General features: G+C 39.2%; 1 protein-coding gene across 1 annotated transcript in view; it reads right to left on the bottom strand.

Moving 5' to 3' along the window:
• Positions 1-7,380: 7,380 nt before the first annotated feature.
• BLOC1S5 (biogenesis of lysosomal organelles complex 1 subunit 5) overlaps positions 7,381-20,335 on the bottom strand; it is a 33,350-nt gene continuing 20,395 nt past the window's right edge. The window contains exon 5 of the mRNA XM_084618146.1: positions 7,381-8,919. Coding sequence (XP_084474272.1) covers positions 8,740-8,919 — 180 coding nt within the window. The 3' untranslated portion in view covers positions 7,381-8,739. The remainder of the gene's footprint in view (positions 8,920-20,335) is intronic.

The raw sequence follows: 20,335 nt of genomic DNA, 5'->3' as shown, positions 1-20,335 counted from the left end.
ACACAAGGAATGGAAGCAGATACAGGAGAATCAGATTGTCCTTTCATTTTAATCTGAAATCTGGACCACTTCAGATGGTAACAGTTTCTACTAGATTGTTTCCAAGAGTTAATTAGAATCCTGCACAGACTCAGAACATGACTGCTCAAGAGCACATACAGTCAGAGTCCTATCACCCACACCATCAGGTGAAGAGTTTGAGAGATCCTGCCCTCCTGTTGGGATAGGGGGTCTGGGGACAGAGGAAGACAAAGACTTTACCAGACAGTTGAAGGAGATCAGTAAACCACTGCTGACGTGGCCAAGCTGGGGCAATGAGTATCATCCTTACCCTGTCCCGATGAGTCTAATGGAAAGTAGGGGAAGTGTACATCAAGCCCTGTCATAAATATAAAGGGAAGGGTAAACACCTTTAAAATCCCTCCTGGCCAGAGGAAAACCCTTTCACCTGTAAAGGGTTAAGAAGCTAGGATAACCTCACTGGCACATGACCAAAATGACCAATGAGGAGACAAGATACTATCAAAGCTGGAATGGGGGGGAAAACAAAGGCTTTCTCTGTCTGTGTGTTGTTTTTGCCAGGAACAAAAAAGGAATGGAGCCTTAGAACTTAGTAAGTAATCTAGCTAGATATGCGTTAGATTCTGTTTTGTTTAAATGGCTGATAAAATAAGCTGTGCTGAATGGAATGTATATTCCTGTTTTTGTGTCTTTTTGTAACTTAAGGTTTTGCCTAGAGGGATTCTTTATGTTTTGAATCTGATTACCCTGTAAGGTATTTACAATCCTGATTTTACAGAGGTGATTCTGTTACTTTTTTCTTCAATTACAATTCTTCTTTTAAGAACCTGATTGCTTTTTCAGTGTTCTTAAGATCCAAGGTTTGTGTTCACCTGTGCAAATTGGTGAGGATTTTTATCAAGCTTTCCCCAGGAAAGGGGGTGTAGGGTTTGGGGAGGATTTTGGGGGGAAAGACATTTCCCAGCAGGCTCTTTCCCTGTTATATATTTGTTAGGCGCTTGGTGGTGGCAGCAATAAAGTCCAAGGGCAAAAGGTAAAATAGTTTGTACCTTGGGGAAGTTTTAACCTAAGCTGGTAAAAATAAGCTTAGGGGGTTTTCATGCAGGTCCCCACATCTGTACCCTAGAGTTCAGAGTGGGGAAGGAACTTGACATGGTGGCAGAGCAGTGGGATTAACTTGAAATCATTTTGAGATCAATTTGAGATTTTTTGAACAAGAAGCACAGATTTTTAAAAAGCCCTTTCCCCAGTGCAAAAGGAAGGCATCTGACAGGGAGTGACTGTCCCTGCTCACTCTGGAGCAGAAGAGGAGACACTTTGTTGTCACTCATTGCAAATAGGTCCACCTCTAGTTGACCCAGTCAGAGAATATAGTCTGAACGAACTGATCCTTTAGGGACCATTGGTGCATCTGAGAGCTGTCTCTGCTGAGACGGGCCGCATCTACATTGTTTTCCCCTCCCAGATACAGAGCCACAGGACAGATGTTATGACAAATACACCAATCCCATAGACTTACCTCCTCACATAGGAGAACAGAGTAATAATTGTCATCTTTCTTAGCAACAGATTGACAAGAAACAGACATGGCTCACATGGATTTAGCTGGCTGTAGCAAACTATCTAAAATGGGTTGGGATACTCTATTCCTCCAAATCTCCCCAAGGATATCAAATACCAGGTGAGAAATCTCTTCCACAGACACTGCAGGAAGATTTAAAGTGGACACTTGGTCCATCAACTCATGGAACTGTGTAGCATCCTCAGGAGGAGACTGAAACCACCACCACCATATGACCATCCAGTGATAAATCTGGTTCATAGTCAGTTTCCACATGTTCCTCAGACATTTCAGGCATCACAGTCAGTAACAACAGTGGATTCAGAGGAGTCAGATCTGAATACCTCTGGATTGCCAGATCCTTAACAGATGAAATGTTATCTCTCCATCCACTGGGAGAGTAATTAAAAAATTCCTGACATGGCCTCCAATAAGGCTATGGACCCCAGGATTGCTAGTCTCCCCAGCAACTAGAGTTTGGCAACATGCAGGAGGCAGACCATAGGATGTTACAAAGTGAGCCACAGCTCTCTGTGTGCTTTCTGTGTCTTCCTCCTAGCAAGGATCCAGGTCTGGATCAAAGATAGAGTATAATGGTGATAGCAGTGGAACCAAGGGAAGAATGGGGATCTGGCGCTTTGTGGAGACCCCGTATAGGGGTTCTAGGAAGAGGAAGCAAAGAGTGTTACAGGAAAAGACCCACAGTATTTTCTGGCCTCTACTTCTTTAACAGGGGACAAGGAAGATGACCAGGGGAAAATGTCTCCTTTTAGAAACCCCGTTTCCCCACTTAGAAGCAATGAAGCAAGTGGAGCCAGGTGAACCTGAGCTGCTACGGTGACAGAGCTCTCCAGAACCAAGGATGTAGCTAGAACTGATCTGGGAACAATGGATCCAAAGAAGTGACATGAGATCCAGCGTTTAACAGAAACCCATTTCCTTTACTACCAAAGATGGATCTCCATTTCAGAGCTGTAGCAGTCTTGTCAGAACTGAACAGATCTGATAGTACTGATGCACATGAACCAGCACTGCTAACAGCAGCCATTTTGTCTCTATGCCGTGACAGACAGAACCAAAAGGCACTGATGGCCCAGATTCTGATACATCAATCAAATCCATCTTCCTGGATTCGGAAGTGGAAGTCAGAACTGGCCCTAGTCCTGCAGCTGCAGGGGTTTCATCAGGGTCAGATAACTGGGAGGAACAAGGTACGGCACTGGTGAGGGTGGCCGAACTCTGTCGACCACTCTTCTGGGACTAGGACAATTGTATCTGACCACCATATTACCTTGGTTTGGACATGCATAGCCTTGGGGGCTTGACTGAGGAGCCATAGGAACTGAATTAGACCACAACAGAGTTGCAGCTTCTTGGAATCTTAGAGCCAGTTGGTGCTAGTAGCCATAGGGGCAGAGCCTGGTCTCTTAGACCAATGATCTGAAGCCTGATTGGGTCCAGAGGGTTCAGCCTCAAGGCCTTCCTTTGGAAGGAAGAGCTGCAAGTGAGTTTCCCCAGGAGACTTTTTCTCCCAGGCACATGTGGTCACTGAATGCTGGGAGGAAGAGCACTTCTGGAGAAACAAAGGAAGCTGGGATTTAAGTAGCTCCATAACCCAGAACCAGGAAAAAACGTATATACTAACTACTGAACGAGCGTAACACTATTTCTAAGCAGAAAGAAACTATGGCTTCAAAGAAACTGGAGTGATTCACATGCATCCAGGCATGCAGTTGGAAGGAACTGGGTTGGGGAGGGCGCTCTGCCACCTTTATAGCATTGCTCTCAGTGCATTGTGATGATGAGGGGAGAGGCAGAGGAGCACATGAGTGTTCTACCTGACACTGCTAGAGAGAGGTTTTACCACAAGGCAGTGCAGTACCCATAAGTAGGAATACGTAGATTTGCTCAAACAATAATAATTTATTCTTTAGATGACAGAATGGGAGCTCATATGTCACAACAGACTGGAAAATGGTTTCTAGTCCATACCTTTCACAAAGTATTAGCTCTGTTTGGAAGGTGGGAGTTAGATGCATCTCTTAAAATGCCAGAGGGTAATCTGGTTCTTTCCCACTCTATTTATTTAAATATGTCATTTTAAAAAGATTGATACTCTGTGGGCTCAGGTTGTGAATTCCAGTAGACTACTAAATGCAAGTTTGCAGGTATTCAAAGCATTAATATTATCCACCCACTTTCACTGTTTGTTCCATTAGGTCATACTGGTGGTGCAAGTCTCTCTTATTTGCAGTTCCTCTCCATTGGACACACATTCACACAGTTATTTGTGAGATGGAATGGTTGAGTTGCCAAAACATCCAGTTTGAAATGCGTAGATTCCCAGGACCACAAGTCTGAATCTGACTACAACTGACGACCCTTTCTCCTGCTCAGATAGCCATACTGGACCTTCCCCTTCTACAGAAAAATTGACAAAATTACCAGGATCTTTCCTAAGGCTCACCTCACTGAATTTTGTAAGAAGCAATCCCTCCCAGGGCCGGGTTTTGGAGGTCCATGGCATTGGGTAATGTCCCAAACCCATAGACTTCCACGCCATACTTAATCATCAGAGCTGGCTCTAGCTCCCTCAGACCTCACACAGTCTCTCTCATGTGGAACAAGGAAGCAGGACAGGACTGTAGAGAGACTGCTGAAAATAAAGGACAGCCCAGATGAATGGGAGCAAAAAATCTAAGCAGCTGCTACTGTACCTGGAAGTGCCTTAATATAGGAAGGACTAATAGCACCAAACACAATATTTTATGCTTTTTCTTCTTTAAATAAATGATACTTGCCTTTTAAAAGGCATTTATTTAAAATGCTACTATGGTTAAAATAATTTTTTTTCCAGTGACTATTACAATTTTCTATAGCACATATATGGCAACGGGAGCGATGGGTTTCAAAAAGAACACAAATACCAAGCTTTTTCTCTACCACTCAACTCTAACGTTGAAATGCTTTTAAAAGGTCACTTTTATGTTTTGATTAAATATTGTGGAGCATTGTACAGCAATCTGGTTTGTGCTAGTTCCCGTACGTGCTATCGCTATGGTATAATTAAAAGGGTCAGAGGCGTCCTCTGACCAGAGCCCACTGCTTTAATTCAAGCCATTTCAGACAACTTGATCCACTGTTTATACAGTGGTGGCAGCAAAAAACGCACCTATGAGGCAGTTAGTGATGCCAGCCTCCACTTCGCAAACACATTTAGGCTAACTTTTATTTAAACAAAATCTACAATGGCAACAACTCTTCTTAGAATTTATCAGACGTATCATCATTGTAGCAAGAAGCACCTGTAGCACTACTGGTCCTCAAAAAAGAAGACAAAATACTGCAGGTAAGAAGTATAGCTTTTTGGCTAGAATAGCTGTAGTTTGGTCCAACACACGTCTCACTACTTACTGGTACAAAAGCTACCATATAGTTATTTTGGGATCCAATTATATATCATCCTCTAGCTTATCCATGTGAGTGTACTAGTATGATTAAGGAACATTTGCCTCTCTGTTTGAAAGCAGTCATACTCACATTGCCATCTACCGCCGAATACCTGCAAATTTCAGAGTCCAGGGTGTGTAGAGAGCTACAACACCCTTTTCAACTGGAGAATTAACTCCTCTGAATGAAATGAATCATGGGTGATAACTTATATTAAAATGGAGAAAATAAGTGAAAACGTTATTTGAGAGAGACAAAATTTGGTCAAGGAATTTTTTTTTTAAAATATATTTCATAAATAAAAGTCAGTGAAAATGTGATATTCCAACCACAAGTCATTGGATGTGGAATTTCTCTTAAGAGGTATCATCTAGGGTTGGTATAGGTGGGAGCAGAATCTATGCGAGTCTCACTTCCTCTTCCCCCTACTAAAAATAAAAGGTCTGCTTAAGCATCAAAGAGATTAGAGGCCCAGAACAGCTGAACAGAGGATTTTTAAATTTTTTTTAAACAAGGCGTTGATCAATATTACAAAAATAAAAAGTATCATGACTATTCTCCTATTGGTCTAAGTAATACTTTTAAGCAGGCTATTAACACTGCAGAAGCAGTTTTTTCACCATCCTTCAAGTATTGCTTTCTTGCTGTGTAGGTGTCAAAACAGAAAGCTCATCTTAAAATTTAAGGACAATTCCAGTGAGTATAGGATATTCTACCCACTACTTCTAGTTACATAGAAGAATAAATCAATATAATTTAGACTCAGACTACTAAATATAAAAAAGTGTTAACAATCAAGCAGAAAGCTACCACCTTAGTCTGATACAAAGCAGGATTGCAAACATCAGCTTCATCATTCAAATGTAGCAAAAGTCAAAGGCCTGATCCAACTCCCAGTAGAGTCCAGTGGAATTTTTTTTAAAACCAACTTTAATGGGAGTTGTATCGGTACTCAAAGTGATTTTGGAAAGTTTAATTGTTAAGAATTTAAACATTTTAAGCCAGGCTAAACATTTAATTTCTTTTATGTAGTTTACTACCCAACTTTGAAACTCCCTTCATATGCATTTTTTCTTCAAATGAGTGAAATAGATACTTCAAATTCTATACTATCATTTTCCAATAGAGCCCCTGCTGAGAAATATCATTAGCCTCGTGATAAACCACAGCCTCATTCACTAAACAAATACTGAAAGAGTGACAGGTAAATAAAATCATACATACATACATACATGATGCATTTAATTAGCTATCTAAGCTATAACTAAGCACTACAGTTTTCCTTTAAGTTTTAGAACAAAGTATTTTTTCATCCACCTTGCTAAACCACTGTAAAGTCAAGTTGTATGTACTGTTAATTTATTTCAAGAGCTACAGCACAATATATATTTTAAAAAAATAAGACTATTGAATAACTTAATAGTGAAATATTTTTCTTGTAGTCTCCCAGTGAAGTGGGCCAACGAACAGATTGATGTTTGTCATATGTTAAAGATCAACTATAAGCACTTTTCTTCAAAATATTTCCTAAATGCATAAATTCACAAAATGAATATTGAGGGGGAATTTTCAAAACACAAAGTACCACTGGCTTTTGAAAATAGTTAACCTTAGGTATTATCATTCATTTAATCTATTTTAGGCTTTCTTGGCCAATGAAGTGCAGTCCCCTAGGCTTAAAATTCTTACTCTCGTGCAGATGTTCAGCATACACCAGTCTTGCAACATCTACATCATTTTTATCAGCCCTCAAGTGGGACGTATCAGAGACACAGTAGGTTTATTTTTGTTCAAAACAGAGTGGATCTGATATTACGTATTATTTTATAGGAATAAGATACAAATCAAACTCACTCAGTACCAAATGAGACTTAAAGTACATTTGTTAAAAAGTTATTTGGTTTTGAGGACATTCATTATTAAAACATTTTGTGGAAGACAGAGTGTTTTCAGTTTAATCCTTACAATGAACAAATGCTATTGAGACTCTGGACCCTAAAGACAGGCAACAGTATCTTCTATTTTTCTGATGAAGCACGTAAATCGGGCTCTTAGTTACAGCATCCATTCATGAATGGGTACTTAAGCTTAGAGATATTCCAGAAATCACCTTCCATTCAATAGAGGTTTTCGTTAGTAGGTTCTCCTCACTTTTTATACGTGGAATACTTTGGAGCCATCTATGTTTTTTCCAACAACAGAATTAACAACATTCCACCATGCTTCAGTGTCAGCAAGTGCTCTTTTCAGTCCAGGTACCTGATGATGATTGATGAAGCTGTCAGGCCTACAGTAGCGGATAGAGCAGTTTGGCAGGAATTCAGTGTTATTGAAAGAAATCTCAAATACTTATTCCATCTCCTTTGCTAACTTTAATCACATTATCAACATGCTGCCAAGAATGGAGCCTTGACACCAAGCCATAAATTTCCACAGGCAACCATTGTCTGCATAGTGCAATTCCAACACAGATAATGAGAAAGTTCTGTTTATTTTTACCTGTTTTTATTTTATATTACATAGTACTTAAAATAATATTTGAAAGCTCTTCCTGTCCCTCAGATTAGCTTGCATCAAGTTTCATTCTGTTATTGCATTTAAGTTCACTTGGTTTATAAAAGGATAATTAAGCTAAGTTATTCAGTTATATTGCTATTACATGAAGATTTTAAACCAAAAGAAATGATCATGGTGATGACAGGAGCTTGCAAATACTCCTGTTAATCAGAACACAAAATTAATACTGCAGATGCTTCACTTTTAATGCCACTTACCTGCTTGCCATTCTGACAAAAACAAAGATCTTTCCTCAACTGTATTAAGTTTATCACAACAGATTTAGGTAATAAGTCCCAATAAGGTGGGCATTGCTCATCCTACTGAGTGCACCAATGGCAGGACAAATACTTAACGTAAATACTGTACCTGATAAAATGCTAATGGAAGGACGGATATACTTTTAAAAGTTACTTTTAGGTGGTTTGGGCAGGGGTGGGGTGGAAGAGATTCTTAGGAGTGTACAGCTACAAGAAAGCCATGAGCCAGTTACACAGAGAGAAAAAACATTGTTTCCTGTGCCCTCACAGCCACTCTTGTGGTGCCTATTTTAGAGGGCAATTAATATCTCAACTCGACTTCATAACAATGCAGCTGTAACTATCTGAGTAACACATTCTAGCCTTTCAGAATCCACTGTTTTGCAAGACATGCTGGTTTTCTCAAAATAACCGTTAATGAGTGTGTGTACATCCTGATTTCAGCCAAGCATGGCTTGCATTTATAATACCTGCTCTCTGTGGCAGGGCTGTGGCCTTATACAGAGATAATAAAAACTAAATTAAGCTTTCTTCCCCGCAGACAAGGCTGTCTTCACAAGCCAAGAAATTCTAGTTTGCAACTCCCTAAATTGATGTAGCCATGGTATAAAGGCAGAACTCCATTTCTAGACCTGCTGCCTGTCCCACAAACTAAGATAGCAATAACACCAATCACCTTGAACAAAACAAGCTTGTAGAGGCACTTAAAGTTGGAGGTATGCAAAACTCCTCTTCCTAAATCAAACTTTTGTTATAGTTACAACAGGATGTGGGGTTTTTTCCCCCCCCTATTTTGATTAGGCTTTCTGAAAGAACCTCAGTGTTGTTCTGATAAGTCTCAAGCAAAAAAGAGTACTGGCACAAAAAACCCCAACAACAATGAAAAAGGTCTTAAAAAGAAGAATATTTAGCCAGGTCCTTCTCCATCTCAGCATATTGTTCTTTAAGGCGCTCCATAGCTTTTCTGTGCTCTTCATCCACTTCTGCTCGTTTGTTGTGTTGGTCTTTCATGAACACTTCCCAATGGGCTAGACGCTGCTTTTCACCAGCCATTAGCGTGTCAGTCTGAAGCTGAGAGGAGAAAGGGAAGTTATAGAAACTGTTTCTAGATGAAGACAGTGGGTTAATGCAGATTTGATGACCTTACAAAAGCAAAACATATTAAAGAGACCAGCTTTCATTCCAGCATCAGAAAGTAAAAGTTATATTCATCTAGTCACACTGCACAAATCAAAAGAAAAGTTGTAACCATGCAGCCTCATCACATAATTAATGGCAACTTGCCTCTATTCTAGACTAGCCACAAAAAAATAAATAAATAAATAAATAAATAAATAAAGTAATCAAACTCTAAAGATAACACTTCCATTCGGCTACAATCCACGTAATTTCTGTTATCTGATACTGGAAGTACTATTCCTAACACTACTCCTGATCTTAGTATGGCCTATCCCACGTGCCCACATTTTGTTTTAAAAAAGCACTTTTGATCACAGGAATATGCTATTTATTGTTTGTAGTCTCCATCTTGGTTATGTACACTACAGATACCTAGAGTGGAAATGGACACAGTGTTACCTTGTTCATTTTGAAAGAAATTGGCTAGACCCTCAGACAGGGAAATTCATCATTTAAGCAAGAATTTCTGGCTATTTCAGGATGGCTTAGAGATTAGAAGGGGAATTGTTTAAATAAACTCTAGCTCATTTTTTAAAAAATATCTTAGCCCAGTTCTTTCTGACCAGCCAGGGAGCTATGCCTGGCACAGCAAAGACAAACAGGTGATTCTATGGTTTAACAATGCTTTCAAAATACATCTAGTCTGTGTTACAAAAGGCTGATATTGGAAAATATTGTGCCCACTATATTTCACATCTGTGAGAGAGAAATAAAGTACAATTTTAGGGAGTCAGATGTGTTCATTTAGTGTGTGTATTTGCACTGACGATTCCTGACTTCCTGCACGGGAGCCTAAAGAGAGGTGATTCTTCAAACATCACAAGGACAAGTGCAAAATGGTTGCCTCTTGTAATGGCTGAAATCCCATCACAACTATAAATATAGAGAGCCTCAAAATTTAGTGAAACAGACAAAGATGGGTAACAAAATAGTGTGTACTACTGTACATGTAGTATATTTCAGTCCACCTTTCATTGTGTTAGTTCTATTTTTCTGTTGGTTATACCTTACACATCAACCTCAGTATAAAAATTAGTGTTTTGTTAATTGAAACAAGAACATGTTTAAATATCTCAATGGATATTTTTAAACTCGTAACAAAACAAATTTCCAAAACACTATAATGGTAAGGTTCAATATTACCACCAGAAACAAGTCTTGATGAAGAAGCCTCTAAGGCCAAAGGAAAAAAGACAGACCATCTTTGTAGTTCTTATTTTCATATTTTGACTTTTGGGAATTGGTAGATTGTGTTTCTCATTCAGCCAAGAAGTTTTCACTGTGCCTAATGGTTTTTATACATATTTATCATTGGTAATTTTTCCTCAAGCTTCCACATTACTCATTGTTTCTGGTAAATAGGATTCTGTTCACCCCCTTGTCTTGAAAGAAAGACAGTTCTAAAGAAAGGTGAACAGACATTAAAAGACGAGCTTTTACCCAATATTTGTAAGTAATAGTCTGACCTTCTAGTGTTTTATTCCAAGAACAGAGAAATCGCAATAACTCTGTACAGCTGTTTTTACATCGGTTCTGTTGATCTTTCATGGGTGACGGTACATCAGCATTTTCTATCCATTTTCTATATAGAGTAGTTCAGCAAAGGAGTAGTACAATTGTGCAAACTCATATATTCATCCAATATTTTAGCAAATTAAGATGGATTTACACTACATGATGTCTAGCTTGTTTTTATTCCTCCACATTATGTATTTAGCTTTTTCATGCAAAAATAAATCATGGTGTCAACATGCTAATTTTACCACATAGCACTCAAAGTGCCGTTGCACTATCACTCATTGAAAAGTTCTGCATATCTTCTTTACAAAACAGAGCAGCTGTTAAAAAAATACGTACCTATAGTCCCATCAGAGAGCTGGTATTTCTATACCTTTTCAATTTTTGAAGTGTTAATGAATTGTTTATGCAGTTTATTAATAATGTATCTGAATGATTATAGAGTGCCTACCTGTAAGTAACCACAGTTCAGATTGGACTGGACTGCACCCCTGACAACATGGTTTGCAGGAAAACAGCAAGTATTACCATGTTCTGGAGTACCATTTCCACTCACGTATAAAGTAATTGAGCTGATAAAACCACTGGACACTTGGGGAGCCTTAGATGGCTATTATATCTAAGGCTCCCCAAATGATTTAGGATACTAAAGATCACTGGTCAAAAGATTGCTTCCTTCCCCACCCTTTTTCCTTCTTCTCCAAAACAGTCTTTCTAGTTTGTCTTGGCCCAAAAGAAAGACATTGACAAAGTGATATTAACAGCCAGGCTCTTTGGGTTCCTCAAAAATATGATCAAATAGGATTAAACAATTTAATGCTGAAAAACTACTACTATAATTTTTACCCTTTAAATAAATACAGGCAGTATACTAATGAAAAAGTAAACGTATCTTAACAGAATTGTCCTAAGTTTCATAAAGTAATGATTTTATGCACAAAATAAAAATGAGTCTGAAGGGTTGTAAACTGATCTGCAATATAAATGGAGACTTGAAAATATGAATATGAAGATATGAATAGTATACATTTTTAAAATCAGAAAGCAAAAGATGACATTAAAACTAGCCTATGCCAGAGCAAACAAGCAGGAATGATCGGATGACAGACACTACACAGTAGTGTGTTCATTCTCTCCACCCATATAGTGATGTGGAAATTTCAACCCAAAAAAAGACTCAGTGGTTTGGGATACTGAGCCTTTCACTTCTAGAACACAGGTTCAAAGACTAACTCAGTAAAACCCCTAAATCACTGCTATTTGATGGCTGTTGAGTGACCTGTATAAAATGAGCTTATGGTCTCAAGAGGACAGGTACCCATATCACAAAGAACATTGCCTTGGCATACCTTTGGCAGTCTCAGCAGGTAAAAATGGAAGGCCTGGACACGAAGAGTGAACTATCCTCTTTACGCTCTATTTGAAGGCCCAGGCACACAAGGTGGGGATGTATGCAGAAGCTTGCATTGCTACCTCCTGTGAATGGAGGATTTGGGTCTCCAGGGCTGTCAGTCCTGTACATTTGACACATGCTACAATTTAAAAAAAGTATATAGCCCATATTCTCTCTTACTGTCTCAGGGAGTTCCCTCCCCCGCAAATGTCTGCATTACCAAGACTCCCTCAGCCTTAATTCTAACATTTTATTCACTAAAAGAAAAGGAGGACTTGTGGCACCTTAGAGACTAACAAATTTATTTGAGCATAAGCTTTCGTGAGCTACAGCTCACTTCATCGGATGCATTCAGTGGAAGAATCCAATGAAGTGAGCTGTAGCTCACGAAAGCTTATGTTCAAATAAATTGGTTAGTCTCTAAGGTGCCACAAGTCCTCCTTTTCTTTTTGCAAATACAGACTAATATGGCTGCTACTCTGAAACCTGTCATTTTATTCACTGACACCCAAAATATCCCCATCAATGCACTTACAAAATGATATTCTAATTTACCCAACTGCTAGCTCTGTCATTAATACTCTCACTTCTGGCCAGGAAATTCAACATTAATCTCAACATAAGAACACAACAGGACTATATACATTACTAAGCCTTTACAGGAAGCTTCTTGTCTATGCAACAGGTCTTTAAGAATGACAGCATGAGCAATAAGCAGAAGGTTCTCTAGTACTTGACTTAATTTTGTTTGGTAAATTGATATTCACCTATGGTGAAAAATCCAAAGAACTGTACAACCTTAAGGTATACTATAAGTCACGTACAGAAACTTGAAACTACTCTGATCATATATCAACTAAAGCAAAAAAAATATGATCATACAACAAGATGACTTTTATCTCGCATATCGCACAGAGATGCTGGGAGTTTATTCTCCCCTTAATGGTTTTATGGAAATTTTCCAGTCTTGGTAACTAACAAACACAATTTAGTCACTGCACAGATAACAAACACTAGGAGGCTCCCTCAGTAAAATTCAGAAACACAATGATACATTCTATACTAACAACCTAGAGGGATTAGACACGAGCTCCCTTTAGTACTGTACTACATGCAAAAAATATTAACTTGCAGATAAGGGTTATATTATTCCCTATATCATCTTTAACAAAATACTTAAGTACATTACCATTAAAAACACCTAATCCCCAAAGGAGGGAAACAGCAAGTAAAGTAGTTTATTAAAATGTGAAAATCCAGTTCACACTTTCCAACAACATCCTTAAGTGACCAGAGAGATTTAAAAGCTTTTCAACACAGACATTATCAATCATACACTATACTAGAGATATACACATGAATTTTCTTCAAAAATGCACTGCCCCACACCCAAACCACCTCCAATTATCTGATCTACAAGGCATACTTGACAGGTTTCAGAGTAGCAGCCGCATTAGTCTGTATCCGTAAAAAGAAAATGAGGACTTGTGGTACCTTAGAGACTAACAAATTTATTTGCATCCAATGAAGTGAGCTGTAGCTCATGAAAGCTTATGCTCAAATAAATTTGTTAGTCTCTAAGGTGCCACAAGTACTCCTTTTCGTCTTAAGATATACTTGAGTGGCTCTTAGAATAAATAGGTGAATTTTCACAAGTCACTGTTATTAGGTGATATCATGAATTCTAGGTACAACAAACCATTATACAATTCATCATTACCATATTTTAAGATTTAAGCCAAGTTATATTTTTGTGGCCATCAAAAATTTTTATTTTTGTGTTAACAGCCCAGCACAAGTCAGTTTTGTGCCTGGCCTGGCAAATTTTCTTGACAATTTTGCAAGATTGTGGAAAAGTACGAAGTTATTTTCATCTTAAAGGAATGTTATTTCCAACTGAGACATTCTCTTCCTTGGGAACCTTCCATACTCCACACCTTCACTTTATATTTCTCACACCTCAAAGTCAAACCACTTGCAAGCCTAGGGCATAACCTTAATCATATGTATTAATTTATAAGCTAGACAAAGTACTAGCCTCTTAGTGCTGGCAATTAAGACTCCCTGTTGTGAAGCACTAGTTGATTTTCACATCATGCTAAGTAAAAGTGACACAGCACAAAGATTTTACAGTGCATATCATTAAAAAGTGACTGATCACTCAAGATATGCAATAATCTCGCGGACAAATACAGCCTCTCCTATTGCTAATGTAAGCTAAAAAAAAAAAAAAAAAAAAAAAAGTTAGAGTGTTTGTATACTAGAGTTTATTGACACAGGTATGACATCAGGCAGCCAAACTTTATGTCCAGAGGTTTAAATCACCTCAGGTTTCAGAGTAACAGCCATGTTAGTCTGTATTCGCAAAAAGAAAAAGAGTACTTGTGGCACCTTAGAGACTAACCAATTTATTTGAGCAGTTGTATGCATCCGATGAAGTGATCTGTAGCTCACAAAAGCTTATGCTCAAATAAATTTGTTAGTCTCTAAGGTGCCACAAGTACTCTTTTTCTTTTTGTAAATCACCTCAGTTTGTTTATATGAGCACTTACTCGAGTTCTCTTATGAGTTAAAACAAGAACTGTGATGAACAAAAATGTTAGAAGTTTTAATGTTTCATTCTGCAATTGTTATAGATTCTCAGAAATACCAGGAAGTCTGACATTCAGGAAACGTTTACTAGCTCACTGTGCAACCTGAATACATCACCACTTCCCTGTTCTTCAGTCATGTCAGCTGGAAAACTAGTTAAGAAAAGATCTCACTGTAGAAAGGATAAAGACAGCTCAAATGAACTATCCTTTGTCAAAACAATGAGGAGTCCTTGTGGCACATTAGAGGTTAACCAATTTATTTGGGCATATGCTTTCGTGGGTTAGAACTCACTTCATCAGATGCATGGAGTGGAAAAATATAGGGGCAGGTATAACTACATGAAAAGATGTGAGCTGCCTTACCAAGTGTGAGGTCAGCCTAATGAGACAAATCAATTAACAGCAGGATACCAAGGGAGGAAAAATAACTTTTGAAGTGGTAATGAGAGTGGCCCATTTCAGACAGTTGACAAGAAGGTGTGAGTAACAGTAGGGGGAAATTAGTATTGGGGAAATTAGGTTTATGTTCTGTAATGACTCCCAGTCTTTATTCAGGCCTAATCTGATGGTGTCCAGTTTGCAAATTAATTCCAGTTCTGCAGGTTCACGTTGGAGTCTGTTTTTAAAGTTTTTTTGTTGAAGAATTGCCACTTTTAGGTCTGTTATTGAGTGACCAGGGAGATTGAAGTGTTTTCCTACTGGTTTTTGAATGTTATGATTCCTGATGTCAGATTTGTGTCCATTTATTCTTTTGCGTAGAGACTGTCTGGTTTGGCCAATGCACATGGGAGAGGGGCATTGCTAGCACATGATGGCATATATCACATTGGTACATGTGCAGGCGAACAAGCCCCTGATGGTGTGGCTGATGAGATTAGGTCCTATGATGGAGTCCCTTGAATAGATGGTGTCCTTTGTCAATGAATATTGTTACTTGTACGTAGATCCATGTGTTGAAGAAATACCCCACCGTTTGTGACCAGAAATAAATGGCCAACAAAGGAAAACTAGCCTAGTTTGTTTAAAATAAAGAAAACTACAATTAAAACAAGAATATACTACAGAGGATACAAGATGGTTACTTACCAGCATGACTGTAGTTCCTACCTGCACAGTTCCATGGTGTAGGAATATGTACACCCAAACATGCAATTTGGAGTTGGGTATCCATGTGTTTATGTCTTTATGCTTCCCCATTTGAGAATATACCAGCATAGCACCAAATGCCACTCAGTTTCTTCCATTCACTAAAGAATCTATTGTAAAACTCTGAAATAGTGGGGAAGGAGGATGGGAATTGTGGACCCAGGCAGTCAATTTTCTTAAAGAAGCAGTTAGTCTGGTAAGTAACTATTTTTTCCTTCTTTGAAAATGAGTGCAAGTAGGTGAGTGACTAGCAGCTTCCTAGACCACAATGGGGGGGAGGGGGAGAAGGGGGGGTCCGAGGACTGCTTCAAAGAGATTATAGGTCTAACTCTCCCAAGTTGAGTCTACAAATCTAAATGCTAACTCCAGTGAGTAATGCTGTAAAATATGGATGGAATTCCAGGTAGCAGCTTTGCATGTACCCTATATGTTGGAGACGCTGAGACATGCAGTACAGACCACCTTAGACATGGAGGAATATATCCTCAGACCATTTGGCATTAGCATCCCTGCTTACTCAAGTGTGGATACAGAGTCTGATCCAATTTGACAGTCTTGGAGTGGAAGTTCACTGGCCCCTGGCGTAGTCTCCATGTGCTATACAGACTCTGGGTGACTTACTCAGATAAGAATTCAGAGTCTTCTTGATATTTAGACAACGCAACCTAGCCTTCCCACATGTAGCTGAGAAACAGGTGAAAGCAGAGGTTCACCACAAGCATGTTAACAGACTGATTTAAGTGGAAATCAAGAGTCACTTAAAAAAGGGAACTTTAGGTGAGAGAGAACATGGTATGTGGTAGGTCAACCATTAACGTCTGCATCTCATAAGCTCTTTGGACCAATGTGATTATCATTAAGAACAGTCTCTAGTAAGATATGGTACAGAGAGCAATCAAGCCACATGTCAAGGGGTGGGTTCTATTAGTTTGGCAAGCACATTTAAGTCCCAAGATAGCATTAGCTCCCAGACGGAAGACAACACATGAAGCAGGCATTTTAGGAATCCTGGCACTGTAACACATGAGAAAATACATTAATTCCTGAATTGAAGGATAAAAGGCTGAGATTGCAGCCAAGAAAACTCTTTACAGAGCTGAGGGAGAGAAATGATTGTCTGAGATGAAGGCAGTATGGAATAAAGAACACGAAAGACTGGTGAGGACCAGAATCTTTATCTTGCCCAGATGCAGAAATACTTCGTAGAGTAGAAATATCTTGTGGAAGATTTCTTGATGTCCAGCAGCTGACCAATACATCCAAACTACACCAAAGATTATCCAAATTACTAATTAACAAAAGCTCTCTCGCTCTCTTATAGTTGGTGCTGGATTCCACTTCCCTGCCAGTACCTACAGGAGGCAGAACAAAATTGAGGGGGTCTTTGGAAAGCAGGGGCTAGTCCCTCATCAACTGTCCAATCAGTTTTGATTCTAACCCCTACATCTACAGACAGGCTACACTGAGGATCTGTGGAACTAGCCCTGAAACAGAATACAAGATGCCCACTCAGTTAAGGACACATTTATGTGCTGAGTACTCCTGCTAATCAGCCTGTACTGTTACCATGGTGGTATAAACTGGATTTTATGGAAGGAAAGCTCATGTGCATCACAGTTCCAATGCTAATGTTGACTGAAAAGTCTCTGCATTTTTTTTTTTTTTTAAAGCAGTAACATTAGCCTAGCAGTCTAGTGGCCAGGCATTTCGGGTCAGCAGGAGCTAGAGCCGCTGTAAAGATAGCAATCTTAGATTCTTCATGTGCTGGAGTGCTTCACAGCACTCTTTCAACTAATCTGGGTTATATCTATGGAAATCAACTCTTTGAAGTTTGTGGATGCCATAGGGCGGTGGTGCTCAAACTTTTCCAGTTGCACTCCTCCTACCCCCCTACAAGTAACAGAATCTGTCTGCGCCCCCCTCCACTACTGCACAGCCAAGACTTCCTCAGCAGTGGAGCTTGGGCTGAGGGTGGAGCTGGGGGTAGAACGGGGGATGGGGGAGGAGCTGGGTTTAGAGGTAGAGCTAGGCTGGGGGCAGAGAGAGAACGAGGGCAGAGCTGGACTGGAGTCGGAGCATTGCGCTCCCTCCCCAGCCCCTTGGGGGCTGGCCCAGGCTTGGAGGCAGAGCAGGACTGGGGTCTGAAGAGGGTTGAGGGAGGAGCAAGGCTGGGGGTGGAGCCGGTCTGGAAGTGTGGCGCTCCCTCCCTGACCCAATGGGGGCTGGCCTGGGCACCACCATGCGCTCCCCAAATGTTCCTCTGTGCCCCCCGGGAGGGCGCACTCCACAGTTTTGGAACCTCTGGCTTAGGACAACTGGGGTACTGGAGTGGGAGCCTTACAATGTTAATTTGTAATTTCAGCAATGCCAGCAAGAAATATCCTGAATACTTTATTTCCAGAATTTTCAAATTTTATTTTTTGACTCCCCTACAAAGCCAAAGTTAAATTTAGAACAGATTATAAATCTATCTAATGAGCCACAGAAGCAAAAAAAATATTTAACCCAAGCGTTTGATATTTTTCTGTCGATATTTAAATTCAAGTGACAACCAAACCAAAAGATCTTTATGGAATTCTGCACATGTGTAAATACAGACTGCCCAAATGAGAACCAATGTTTTCCAAAGCTTATTCTTCCTGTCTTAAGGGATAATAAATATTTGAAGACTGGGAGATCTGGATGGAAATTCAGCTACCTCTGGACACAGCATAATAAAACAGAGCAGGCTTAACATGTAAATACTACAACCTTTGTGGGAAGCTGTGCTTCCACTGCCTATATATTCTGAAAGGGAAATAAATTAAAAATGAAAGTCTACTAGTGTTCTAAAATGTTAATATGAACATATACTATAAAAATACTGGCTTTATATAGGTAAAGTACCTGAAGATCTTAATATACAGCAGACTGATTTACTAAGCAGTAAAGTTATTAGATTTAGTAGTTAATCACTATGGGTACTGGAGGGGAGGGGAAATAAATGAGAAAGCAAAACACATCATATTCTGTTGACACTTATGTATATATTAGTTTTTCATTATTTCCCCAACTGAGGTATGTAATGTAACTGTGTCATGTAGTTTCTGCAATATCTATATTCACCAGGTCAAGGAATTATGTGTAGCATGGGAGGTTTGCATTTTGGAAGTCACCCCCTTCTATAATAATGCAGAGAACTTCCACAGATAATTAGAATACTAGATATTAGATAATTAGTGGCATATTCCTAAGCATATAAAAACTTAAGATATTGTTAACTTGAAGTTTCTTTACAATATCGGTACTCCAGCTGTGAAGCATCTATTATAAATAACAAAACTAAAACTAAAAATGCATCAAGCACTTTGAATAAATTCATATTCATGTACTAGGAGCTAGAAGGATTAGACTTTCTGTAATTTTCAAAAAAATGTCAGCACATCTAGAAAACTCCTTCTGACTTCCTAAATTCAAAGCCTTTACTACTGCAAAGTTATAAATGATGCATACATTTTAAAGTGCAGTTATAGTAATAAAAGTGACTATGAAAACAGCACCTTTTCTCCTCAGATTTGTTCCTTATAACTATTTACTTTTCTATAAGCTTTTACTACTTTTTATTTCTGTTAGCATTGCGGAACCAATGCAGCTATTGGAACGCGAGCGTGATTATATTCTTGCCCAGACACAACCAGCAGAATAAACCCACCCCCCACGGAGAGTGGGGGTATTTTTAGAGAAAAGTTTTAAAACTTTAATTGCAGATTCTGGATTGCAGATAATGATGAATAAATCAGAAATAAACAACTTGATTTTCAAATCTCACCATAAGTTTATAGGGCTTCCAGTCAGAAAAGACATTTTAACTTGTAAACTGACAACGTTTGACATGGGATAAGAGACACAAAGAATAAACTCACTGTAATGTGTTTTTACAGAGTAGCTTTTCAAAGTATAATCTAATTTTAACTCTTCACTTCTGTATTGTCATTTGTGCAATCCTAATTCAACAACATGAGACTGCCTATACAGAAAGTCTTTCACTGTATAGAAAAAATTTTGAAAGTTCTATAATTTAAATCCTTAGTTCCCAAAATGCAAGTTAAAATAGAGCACTTGCCAATTTTTAATGCACATTCTAGTTTTCCAAAAAAGCAAATAAGTGAGACCTAAGTAAATATAAGACGGCACTACCTACTAATCGCAATCCAACGATCAAAGAATCCACACACAAGAAGCCCCATGATTTTCTTTACAGATATTATTTGGCCACAGTATAACGCATCATCATATATGTAATAAGTTGCATCCTGACCTAAATTGTTGTGTGTTGACATCTTAGACACAAGGATACAATACTACATGACATGCCAATGCCTCCTGTGGCAAATTGCTGGTACGATTATGATGGGTCCCGTGCTTCCTCTTCTTGGAGGGGGAGGGGGGGTTCAGGGCACAGTTTCCTGCCCCTGAACTAGGGTATCTACTGTCCCACTAGTAACCCAGAGAAGGGTAGTGGAGGAGGGAGGGACCCGGGCCTGCCCTCTACTTCAGGTCCCAGCCCAGGGGCCCTAGGGATAGTGGTAAACCACTTGAACTAGTGCTTCCTTCCTTTGGGCTACTTCCCTCTCCTGCTCTTCAGCTTGTGGGGCTTCCTGCCCTCTCTCTCTGCACA

The sequence above is a fragment of the Lepidochelys olivacea genome (assembly GCF_965140295.1).
Source record: "Lepidochelys olivacea isolate rLepOli2 genome assembly, chromosome: 2".
Lineage (NCBI taxonomy): Eukaryota > Metazoa > Chordata > Testudines > Cheloniidae > Lepidochelys > Lepidochelys olivacea.
This window is presented reverse-complemented; position numbering and strand designations above follow the sequence as displayed.